The sequence below is a fragment of the Stenella coeruleoalba genome (assembly GCF_951394435.1).
Source record: "Stenella coeruleoalba genome assembly, chromosome: 9".
Taxonomy (NCBI): domain Eukaryota; kingdom Metazoa; phylum Chordata; class Mammalia; order Artiodactyla; family Delphinidae; genus Stenella; species Stenella coeruleoalba.
This window is the reverse complement of record NC_137155.1, coordinates 25,515,189-25,527,994: the sequence shown is the minus strand read 5'-3', so window position 1 is coordinate 25,527,994 and position 12,806 is coordinate 25,515,189. Positions and strand designations below refer to the sequence as shown.

General features: G+C 34.2%; 1 protein-coding gene across 1 annotated transcript in view; it reads left to right on the top strand.

The window, feature by feature from the left end:
• The window catches only part of PCLO (piccolo presynaptic cytomatrix protein), a 365,126-nt gene that overhangs the window by 265,118 nt on the left and 87,202 nt on the right, over nucleotides 1-12,806 (top strand). Inside the window, exon 11 of the mRNA XM_079932524.1 lies at nucleotides 12,210-12,318. Within this exon, the coding sequence (XP_079788650.1) occupies nucleotides 12,210-12,318 (109 nt within the window). The remainder of the gene's footprint in view (nucleotides 1-12,209; nucleotides 12,319-12,806) is intronic.

The window sequence follows — 12,806 nt, the reverse complement described above, 5'->3', positions numbered from 1 at the left end:
GAAGTAGTGAAAAGATGGTACTTACTTTGGAGATCTTTGATGATAAGAATAGTATGTGCTACTTAAGCTTGAATTCCGTCCCCTCTCTCTGAACATGCGTAGATAATTGACCGTGGTCAGGTCTGAGCTCTGAACTGCAGGGATTTGGAATATTCCTAATGGAAAAAGCACAGATTTGAAGTCAGAAGACTCTGAATTAATGTCATCCTCATGATGTTAGGCAAGTTGTTTATGTCCTCTGAGTCTCCTTTTATCTCATCTGGATGGGTTGATGTTTCAGTTAGGAGGTTTCAAGACCTATCTCATGGGGCTAACTGTGAGTATGAAAGGAGCTGATGTATTTTTCATGCTTAGTTAACTATGAAGATCTAGACTAAAGAAACTACTTTGTTAAGGATAGACGAAATTATTTTCATAGATGACAGTTAATCTCACAAAGTTCAGGCTTCCTGTAAAGGAGCATTGATCTGCTAGAGGTATTCTGCTATAATGGAATATCATTTTAGGTATTTATTAGGCCTGAATAAATTTTAAAAAAATTTAAAACCTGAAGTGATTAAGTCATGTCCCATGTAAATATATCACCTCCTAACCGTAAAACCATACTTTTGGCTAGTCTTATAAAAAGGCTTCTAAGTTTTTCTTCTTATCAACAATTTATTAATCTCATGTCTGATTAAAGTCTATGGACATACATACAATGAATATCTGCTTATGTAACTCTCATGGTCTGTAAGTCGCTGAAAGCATATCTTGTTAGTGAATAGAATCGTGGTGTAGGTGTCAGATGTCAGGTGTCTGGCACCCAGTGTGTGGACTGATCTTTCTCATCAACTCCTTTTTATGGCTGTTGACAAATCACAGAAACTCACTGGGTGTTCAGCATTAAGTGAAGGGGGCCCTCCACAAGACCCTTCTGTAATGCATACTTTTGAGACACTTTATCTGTTGAAGAGATGCAGAGAGATTGAACCTTGAGAAGAATCATACAATCTAAGGTGTGGAAAGAGGAAGCAAAACAGTAGTATGTGTGCTATAATAAGTTATGTATGTTACATAAGACGGAAATGTGAGCCCTAGAATTAAGAATGTGAGACTAATTACATAGAATGAAAGGAATGAAATCAGAATGGATAAATCATGACCCTTACGTCTCAGGGCTCCTTCCTCACCTGTACACGTCCCTTCCAAGGCTCCAGGAAGTTAAAAAACATATGTGATGTTTGTGGCATTTGTCAGCTTTTTAACTTTTGTAATTTGTTGTGATTTATTTTGTCCTTTTAACAGATATTCACATGTATCAATTTTGTATTCATAATTTTCTCTTTTTTCTTAAAATTGCATAAGCTTCAGGCCTTACAATACTTGAATTCATCCCTGCATGAGATATTGTTTCTTATTGGGGGAGAACACTGGAGTGCTTACTGCGGAACTGTAAGGACGTATTGGTATGCAGCAGTAATATACTGACAAGATAGATGGAGGTGATAAAAAGGGAGTTCAGAAAGAAGGTTTTAGGAAGGAGTAGAGGTGAGAATATCAGGAATATGGGAAATAATAAAGAATGCAAATGGGTCAAAACGTTTCTTCAGTAACTACTCTACAGGTATATCCTAGAATTCTATCATTCTATAATTCCACCTTGCTTTCAAGGTGGTTACAGCCTAGAAGGGCAGTGGATAGAGGATGTTGACTGTGGAGGAAAAGTTTGGTCAGGGTCTGAATGAACAAAAATATAAAATAAACCTGAAGAACTAGGAGAAAGATGTATTTACGGAAAGAAAACCCATGATTTAATAACTTTTTTGACAATGTGTATTTTCTTCTAGTTTCAGTAAGAGAAATATAGAAATGCAGAATACATTGGTTGATTCTGCAGGCTTCTGTCAGAACCAGTATCATAACTAAGTGTGGGTTACAGATATGCCTCCTCCCCTCCCAGAGAATTCCAGGTAACTTTCAGGTAATGTCTAAGAACAGACTGTAAGCTCCTGAGGGCAAAGAACTCTCCAGGAACTGAAACAGATCTTTTTAGACTTTTATCTCTTTCATTGGTTAATTTTTTACATAGTTCATATTTTACTTATTTATAGTGATGGAGTACAGCCATGTTCCAGATATAGTGACGAGGCTGGAGCAGAAAGAATATTCTGTGGGAATGCAGATTTTCATATCAGACTACAGGTTTTTCATATATATACTAAGTTACACTGAGAGTGGTGGAAGAAAATAAATTTGCTTTTTTTTTCCTCTTAGGCTACTTTTGTTTTCTTTTACTCTCTAGTTTTTACTAGATCCCCGTCACTGTCAGGTATGGTGCTTGAGATTTCTAAGTTCTAGCGCGTGTGCGCACACGCACGCGTGCGCGCGTGCACGTGTGTGTGTGTGTGTGTGTGTGTGTGTGTGTTTGTAAATACATGGTCTATAGAGCAACCTCTCTTGGTCCTGTGGGATATGAATGAAGAAAACATGGACCATACATTTCAGTAGGTGAGACAGAAAGTAAAACCTACTTATAAGTATCACATAATAAGTGGTAATAAGTGCTAAGGAGAAAAAGATAACAAGGAGAGTGGATATGCCAAATAGGAAGGTAGGGTTGAAATTTTAGATGGGATGTCAGGGAAGGCCTCGCCAAGAAGGCAAAAAATGAGGAAAGCCCCCAAGGAGAGGAAGGAGTGAGCTTGGAGTTATTGGTATTATAGGCAGAGGAATGAAAAGGGCACAGGCCCAGAGCAAGAGCCTGCCTGGTGTGTGCCAGGAATAATAAGACCGCAGGGAGGCCAGCATGGCTGGCACTGAGTGAGGATGTGAGTGAGAGAGAAGAAAGCAGGAATTTCCGGCTGAGAAGTAACCGATGTAACAGAATAACAGAAGTAACAGAGGTAGCATCTTCTAGGTCAGTGTAAGGACTTCAGCTTCTATTAATGTCAAATGAGAAGGCACTGGGCTGACACAAGCTGAATGACGTTTAAATAAAATCACTCTGACTGCTATAAGGAGAACAGTTTGAAGGAGTAAAGAATAGGAAGGAGAGCAGTTAGGATGCTGTAGAAATAATCCAGGCATGAAATGTGGCTGTTCAGACCAAGGTGGAAACAGGGGATGTGGGGATAAATGATATTATATCATATATCTATAAATACTAATACAACATGTGTATTAAATTTCAGCTCAGTGAAAATGACCTCAATATGTCCATTCATTTGTTCCTGTACACAGTATTCAAGTTTAGTGGGCCAAAATGTACTTCACCATTTTTTTAAAAAACTTAAATCTCTACATAATATAACAGACCTACAGAGCATTTAACATTCAAGTCTTAAATCTTATTTTGATTAATACAATAAATATACATTCTTTAATAGAAGTCATACAACCTAAACAGAAATGAAGCCCTCAGATTGCTAATATTCTTGAACGTAGATGAGGAATCAGGAGTCCTGGCTTTTTGAACTACCACTCCGTATAATTTCTAAAACAGATTTCAGATCTGTAAACATAGTAATAGTTACATTTACCCTACCTATTTTACTGAAGTGCTGTAAAGATAAAATGAGAAAAAGTGGTCAAAATAACTTCGTAAAAAAACAACAACGAAGTCCCATGTTGGTACGATTAACATAAGTGAAATAGATCTAATTTTATTCATTTTAATCAAAAAGACTTCTTATAATTAGATGGTATACATCTGAAAGTTTTGTGTAATTCATCTAAAATATGTTACCATTATTTTTTGTGATTGTTAATCATGTTTGCTTCTGAATTAGAGGAGATCATTTCTCTACATGAATTTTAAAGAGCTGGAGGGAAAATAGCTGAGTTTTTTCTCTATTATTTGACAGATATTGCTGTTAAGGTGTCTTCTTAAACAACTCTGGTTTATTAATGGAAAAATCAATAATTGTAATATGTTGTATATACTATATTATATAGAGAGATTGAAATTACATTCTGTTTACTGTGAGAACTTTTTGAATAGAATTCTACCATCAAATAGCATTTGTTATGTGTTGAACATCCATCCAGCCAAAGTGAATTATTTGCTAGTTCTTCTTCATGATGTTAATAGAATACTGGCACTTCTTATGAAGTAACTTAACACATAATTCATTTTATTTTTGTAAAGTTTCTCTTAGGGTGATAAAATGGTTATTGATTTTTTATTGTTTGAAATGACTTCTCTGTTTTATTTCTATCCTTTAACTCTTCAAATGATGAAAGAATTTATGTATTTAAAGTTTACTCTTAGTTTTGATTATACCATTCATAATAATTATATAGTGTCTTTGGCTCAAATAAGCAAAATATAAAAACAACATTTTTATGCACAGAAATTGACCATGTTGTAATATTTCTAGTGATGAGTACTTAGGTTATGATTTTTTTAAAAAACTCTCCTTCTTTGTAAAAAAAAAATGTATTTTCTTATACCCTAGAATAGTATATTGGAATTTTTTGCTCTTAAATTTTGATTGGGAGATTTCTTTTTATAACTTTACTTTTCAAAACATAGTTTCCTTTTTGTCCAATTTTGCACATGATTTAAAGTTACAACTCAGAAGTCAAAGCAAAGCTCTGTGCATTTTGTCTGTCAAATAATGTTATGAAGTGGAATTTGTATCTTCTATATATATGCTCAGTGGAGAGGATGATGATTTTGCCACTGGTTCAAACGTTTCCTGTATTTATTAAGAAACACTTTTCCTGGTATAAATTGATGATATTTTATGTTAAAATCCATTGTCTGAGTAGTGGGGTACATTTAAATAACTTTATAAAGGGAATAGTACAGAACACATGAGTATCAAAAAAGGTTAAGAACATAATTAAAGTTAAAATCCTTGCTGGTTCGCTAGGGATACTGCAAGTAGAGGAGGCACCAGTTAAGACAAGCATTTCTCACGCACAATTGTGTCATTTTCCCTAGCTTCCTATGTCCATTTAACCCAACTCTGTATCTCTATATATAATCTTGAGTGCATTTTGGATTAATCTGTTACTGTTAGCTGGTCATGATATCCTTTAGATTTGATGACATTAATCTGTTCATGCCATTTAATTAGAAAGTCAATAGAAAACATCCATTCTGAGTATTTTAACAAAATAAATAGGGAAATTAAACTGAGAAAAGTTTATAAATTTATGAACTGCACCCTATTTGAAATGAGATGATAGCATCACAAACCTATCATTGGATATCTCCACATGTTACATTATTTTCAGGGGGGGTCAATAAAATTTTACTAATCTGTGCATAACCCCTTTCCTGCCTTATTCAGCCACATTCTGTTGTAGCCTGTTTCAAGTAACATATCTAATTCTAAACACCATAAACCGTAGCCATAGAGTGACTTTGGTATCTGTACCAATCCTTCCAGGAAATATTGAACTGGAATAATAGATTATTTTAGTGGTCAGAGTGATTAGAAACAGAATCCTATCACGATAATCTTCTTCAAATTGTACCCACAAATCATGGATATATTCCCCTATTTACCTTAACTCTGTTTAAAAAGCATGAATTTGCAACACCTATACTGGAGTGTAAGAAACGTACGACTTTTTCTGTAAATCAAATGTAGTCAGTTCCAATCTTCCCTTCATCTACTGGTGAGAAGTTGAAACACTTCAATTTTTTGACGTTGCCTGCCCCACGAGCACTGGGGAAGTTCCCAGTGAGGCTCTTACACATTCTAGAACACTGGGGGTTGGGCCTCTGTACCTTGACCCACACCGCATTGAGAGCAGTGTCCAAGCCTGCATGCTTCCTTGGCAGTGGGTGGCTCCTTTAAACTGTGACCAAATTTTCACGAGAGTAATTCTGCCTAGGTTGAGCCACCAAATCTAAGGTCAAGTTTTCTAATGGCACCGTACAGAAATTGTTCTTTTAGGTAATGCCATCTTCCCTGGATAATATAAGCAAGCAGGATACTGCTCTCTACTGCCCTTGCAACCCCCAGCCACCATTGTTGGGGGAGATCTTCTCCCTAGAACTCTCTACCTCCCCTTCCTTTCATTCACCCTACATTCTTCTTTTTTTCTTTTTAAAATTCTGTTTAGTACTTTTAACATTGAAACTTAAAAACCTCTTCATAGGTTTTTAAGTGTACGATACAGTATTGTTAATTAAAAGCACAATGTTATTTATCAGATATCTAAAGCTTATTTTGTCCTGTATAACTGAACTTTTATACAAGTTAATAAGAAATTCCCCATTTCCCCCTCCCCCAGGCCCTGGCAACCACCATTCTATTCTTTGCTTCTATGAGTTTGACTATTTTAGATACCTCATATAGATGGAATCAAGCAGTATTTGTCCTCCCGTGACTGGTTTATTCCACTTAGCATAATATTTTCAGGGTTCATTCATGCCTCATATTACAGGATTTCCTGAATGCTGAACAATAAAGGCTGAATAATATTCCTTAATATTTATAAACCGTATTTTCTCTATCCATTTATCTGTTAATGTATATTTAGGTTATTTCCACATTTTGGCTCCACATTTTGGCTCTTGTGTATAGCACTGCAGAGAACATAGGAGCGCTGATATCTCTTTAAGATCCTGATTTCAGTTCTTTTGGATAAATACCTGGAAGTGAGATTGCTAGATCATGTGGTAATTCTACTTTTAATTTTTAGGAAGCTTCATACTGTTTTCCATAGTGGCTGCTCCATTTTGCATTGCAACCACCGGAGTACACTAGCTCCAGTTTCTTCACTTCCTTACCAATACTTTCATTGTCTTTTGTGGGGTTTTGTTTGTTTGTTTGTTTGGGTTTTTTTTAAATAATAACCATCCTAACAGGTGTGAGATGATGTCTCATTGTGCTTTTGATTTGCATTTCCCTGATGATTAGTGATATTGAACAATCCTTCCTACATCATTTTCCCTTCCAGCGGGCCTCAGCCTAATTTCCCATCGTTGTGCCTGTAGAAATGTGAAATTGGTTTCCCTTCTGGGAGTGAAGTGGAGAAAAGAGATGAGAAAACCAATCAGCTTTCCTAATGGTCACTGTTTACCCACCATAAAATGATATATCCCACAACAACTTTCTGTTTGTTCAATAAGATCTTCAATTTTTGCATGCCCAAATCTTCAAATGATATTGTCATATAGATAATGAAATAATTTCTAAGTTATCTTTCTTTATTGTGGTTAAATATGTCAGTATAGATAATATATGTATTCTTTGTGCTAGGTTTTACACATTTGAACATTGTTTATATTAAGGTGGGCTACTATGTAGTTTTGGTTAGCATAATTTGAATGAGTTTTCCTCTTTACTGACAGTAGCATTGGCCTGAGAGTTAAATGGAGTTCATATTTCTGCATTACCATCAGCTGTGTGATGTTAGAAAAGTCATGTCACTTCATGTTTCACTTCTCTAATGTATTGTACAAAAGACTAAAACTAGCACCTCTATACAGATCTTGCTTTATAATGAGTCTATGAATTAGTTGCCATGCCTTTGCAAGACATTTCATTCATGTAATCCTCCTTCAATGACCCTTTTATTATTGACCATTAATACTGCAAAATATGTGATCATCTGTTTTCTTTACAATTTTTTTAATGAATGGAGGCATATCTGTTTTACATCTGGAAGTGTGGAAGTCATTAATTCTAAATATTTTCAGTAGACTCAGACCTAGAAAAAAAAAACTGTGGGTAAGCTCAGACAGTTCAACAGTAGTCTTTGATATTTCCTAGATAATTTTTTATATTCAAAATGTGATAATTTTGTAATATGTAAATTTCATTTGCGAATTTATATATGCAAGCCATACCTTGCTGATTTTTAAAGTGTTTCAGGTGTACAGTATTGAACATCTTATCATAATTGAGGACATCTCCTTTAATCTGTAAATAAGCAAGACACTACTCAAATACTATTTTTTTAACTTTACCTCCCTCCATTCTTTTTTCCTTTCCTTTTTTCCACCCTTCTTTCTTTCTTTCTTTCTTTCATATTAATGTATAAATAGGCTAAAATTGTAAAATATTTTAAAGTGTAGTTTTGAAAAATAATAAAATCCATCTACCTGTGCATTTCTCTTATACTAACATTGCCTAACTTGAAAATGAATGAGTAATTAGTATAACTGTTGGGGACAATGTATTGGACTCCTGAAAATCACTTGCAGGGTTTGTTTGCTATTTAGAAAGCCAGGGCAGATAACCAGTTCAGCTGAGTTTTTCCTACTGCTGCTAGTTTATAGAGGGTTATTGAGAGCAGATGTCCAAATTTAGAAAATTAATCTAGAGTCATAGTTAATAATATCAGTGGAAAAAAGGATAAAAAATAAATTATAAATAATTTATTATATGCATATTTTTAAATTGTTTTGTGGGGTTTTTTATCCCAGCTGCATCCAATTCTCATTTCACAGCACAGCAGCCCTGTTGGTTCCCATAAGGTCCCCTCCTCTGTGTGTGTGGTGGGGGGGGGTGTTTGCTTGTTTGTTTATTCATTCATTTATTAACTCGTTTCTTTCTTTTTATCTCACTTTCTTTTCCTATCTGTTCTTCCCTCCATGAAAAACCATGATAATTTATGTAATGGTCTGTTGTTTATTTGTATGATATATAATGTTAGTATGTGTGAATATCATTTTAATGAACATAAATGTCATTGCCCTATAGATCAGATCCTGTTTCTCACTTGTTTTTACTCGGCAGATGATTTTAAGATGGATCTGCCCTTTGGTGTTAACACCTGGTATGGTCTCTTTCCTAAAACTGCAAAGCGTTTCCATCATGAGTATTTAATAAGCTCTCGTTGTCCATTTTTCCTGATACTACCACCTCCACACAAATAGAAAGTCAAGAAGATTTCTGGGTCCTAGGGTGTACATATGCTTAATTTAACGACGTTCTGCCACACTGCACTCCAGAGTGGTTGCATTTGTCTGCATTCCCATTAAAATAATTACATGTTTATAAATTGTAAATGAGCAGTTGTTTTTTCTCATCCTAACAGTCATAGTATTCTCACATCATAGAGTGGGGATAAAGCTAAAAAACCTCCAAGCAATTATAATCTCTCTTGAAGTCAAGGTCCCCTAAATCCCATATCCTGGTCAACATGCTGTATTTTCTGGCTTTCAAACTTTCCTCAATATGATGAGCGTTAAGTAATACATCATTATTGCTTTGATTTGAACTTTCTAATGTCTAATGAGTCTGGGCTTTTCTTCATATACTTAAAACACTTTTGAATTTCCTTCTCTGTGAATCTTCATTTTACGAATTGCCAAGATACTTCTGCTTTTTCTAGTAGAGTATCATTTTTATTAATTTTTATAACAGCATAAAATAGTAGATACATAGGTGGGGATCATCACAAAGGTGATGAATTGTGTAGTGCCTGCCACATAAATATTTGTGGAATAAATAAAAGACATGAGCTTTCGTGTGATATATGTTTGGATATACATTAACTTATAAGATTTTGACTGTTAATGCAATAATTTTAATACAGAAGATGTTTTTGCAGTAATGGTAAATATTATAGACAGAGAAATAACATACATGAACTTCTGAATTGTAAAGATAAGAATAGCTTTTGCCAATTTGAGAAACATATGAAATTCAGTAATCCCAGAAGTTATAAAAACACATATTTGAGAATGTTTTATAGTGATTGATGTTTTTAGAATTCAAAAATTACCTGATTATTGTCTTTCTTCAGTTTTTAATAACCTATTAGGTGTAAGACTTTGAGCAGCTAATTCTATCATGACTGTTGCACATTCAAAAAAATTCATATTATCTTAGTTTTCCTATTAAAAGTTATTAGAAGAGGCACTTTCTAGGGATATAATTGAAGTATCTATGCAATCTCAAACTTGAACAACTGGTTAACATACATGTTGATATAATTTCAACATGAAGAAAATGTGTTTGCTCATAATGCTAAATAATAGATAAAACCATTCATGTGTTCACTGTGTTCTGGGAATTATTTCTAAACCAAAATCAGAGTAAAAAGTTTCTTCAAACAATCTCTGCATGCATTTTAAAATAGTTTATAGGATTTTACAATTAAAGTATTTTCAAAGATATCATATTTGAAGACACATACTTAACAGTACTTAATTCTCACAATGACTAAAAGCCATATTATGAATTTAAAAGTAGTTTGTATATTCACTTGGTTATTTTACTGTGGTTCTTGTAGGATTTGTAGGAAGTTGGAGAGGCAGAGGAAAGGGAACTGTGTTCAAGTCACATTCCCTATAGATCGCATACTCACCATTGAAACCAAAAATAAAAGGATAAAAGAACCGGCAAAATCTTTTGAACTGCAGTACTGCCCCAGTGCTAGTGGGAAACTCAGTAAGGGGAAAAGAAGTTCAGCTGGTATATCTTAGGACAGAGTAAATCATGTAGTTCATGATCTCAGGTATATATCTAGGTTAAGATCCTAGTTATCTGTATTTTTCATCGGTTTTATTAATGTGTCTAAATAGTTTTCCTGTTTACAACTAGAAGCATTTATTCATTTCACTGGATAAATATGTTTTATAAATTTGCCCCTTTAAGATGTGAAAAATGGACAGGTAAATTCAACAGAAGAAGCATGAAGATTATGCAGCTATTTCCTTTCATAGAATTTGCTCCTGCAGAAAAGTGACAATGCAATTTCTGAATTATAGCACTATTAATTTGTTTCAATTCAGAATCATCTGTTCATAAATGTACTCTTTCTTGTGACTAAGAAAAAGTGTGTTTTTCAGTGTGCTTTTCCTCTTTCAGCTCTAAATTTTTCTTTAGTGGTATTATCACTGTCTTTTATGTAATTTTCTCATTTTATGTGTACAACAGCCTGGGATTGTTGAAATAAACCTAAGGCCCATCTGAAGATAAAGTTTTCTTGGAGTAAGTTATAGAAAAGTCATTCTTGTTTGTGTTATTGTGGGCATTTTTATGGACTTCTTTTGCCATTTCCCAATAGTAAAAGAACTTCCCTTACTTGTTTGCAACTGGTAATATGCTTTCCAATGTATATCAAAATCATTAAAACTTTTAAAGACCCAGTCATGCCATGTTGAGAATTTCCCATGGAAGCCAATAGTGAGTAATAGGGAATTTCACATTGGCATCTGTGAAGCTCATTGAAAACCTAATTGTTCAACAAGTATTTCTTTTTATTTAAATTATAACCTAGTCATGGCATACAGGTATTTTTTTCTCAGGTAAAGCTGGTAGCATTCACAAATATCTGGGCACTATAACTCTGGATGGCTTCATCGAATTTATATCTAGCCCACATAGCTACATATTAGGACCATGTGATTTGTGCCAAATACGTTCCCAAAATTATTTGACAGCTCATATAAAATGGACAAAAATACTAAATGTAAAATATTGAAATACTAATTATGTTACTACTTTTTTGTATGAAAATTACCTTTCTAGGAAGAGAGGAAACATGAAATGCTCTGTAATCAGTCCAGCAACATAATTTATGGGACCCAGTGCAAAATAAAAATATAGGACTCTTTGTTCAAACAGTGTTAAGAATTTCAAGATGGCAGTAGCAAAGCATTAAACCAAACATGGGGCCCTTCTGAGCACAGGGCATACTATTGCACAGGCCACACACACACCCATGACGCTGCCCTCTGTATAACATTTCTGCTGCTTCTACTCAGGACTGTCTTGCATGCAGCAAAGAAAAACACACACCATGGGAATCTTTTTTATCTGAGCAAAGTTGAAGCTGTAACAATTTCTTAAAGGGAGCTTCGCAACAAAATCCTAATGACTTTTTTCTACCACTCTTATTCTGCAATAGAATGGAAGTTTACACTCTTCTAGTTGCTCGTTGCCCGTGGAAAAATTATATTGGTGGTTGCAATTATTTTTTTCCCACACAAAATTGGTTTAAGCAGTATACAGTCAAGAATGTTTTCTTTAAAGCAGTGTGAACAAAATGCATGTGTTTGATACTATTTAATAGATTTTCAAGAGCAACGTTTTGCATGTTCTGTTTGACATATTTTATATGTTCAGGTAAGTTGATGAAATCAAACTTCATATGATTTTGATATTAATGTTCCAGAGAACTTTGAACTGATGTTCTCTGAAATGGTGTGCTGAGTTGGTTTTTACATGCAAAGCAATGTCTTCTGTGCCTTGTGGACCCAGATGAGACAGCACACCTTTTTTATTTTATACTTGAATTTGTCTTTGTAGGCATGCAAGTATTGGAATGGAATGGAATTCCTTTAACTTCCAAAACATATGAAGAAGTGCAGAGTATCATTAGTCAGCAAAGTGGGGAAGCAGAAATATGTGTAAGACTGTGAGTTTTTCCCCATCTTTTTGTTTCCATTTTTTGGCTATTCATGTCTCTTTTAATTTAAAATTGTTAAGGTGGAACCTTTGCCAGTCAGCAAGATTTCCTGTAATTAGAACATGAAGTGAATACAAGTTTTATAGATTTCTTGTGTTCAGAATCAAAGTCTAAAGCATAGAAAGAATCCAGCTAATTTTGTTTCTGATTATGTCCCCTTTCATGCTTTTATTGAAACATGCGTCATTTAAATGAAAGCCTAAACCCATTTAGATTTCATGGATGTGTACAGTATTTCAAAATGAACTTATATTTAATCCATAAAGATTTCACCTTAAATAATCATTTTTATCAGCTGACTTTTAACAGCATTGCAAATATAGATTTGGTTAGAAGGGTGAGCATGCTTTGAAATTGCTTTATATCATTAACCACTTCTCATTTACCTACTGAAAAAATATATTCAGCATAGTTGGGAAAAAAGGCCTTTTGTCTCA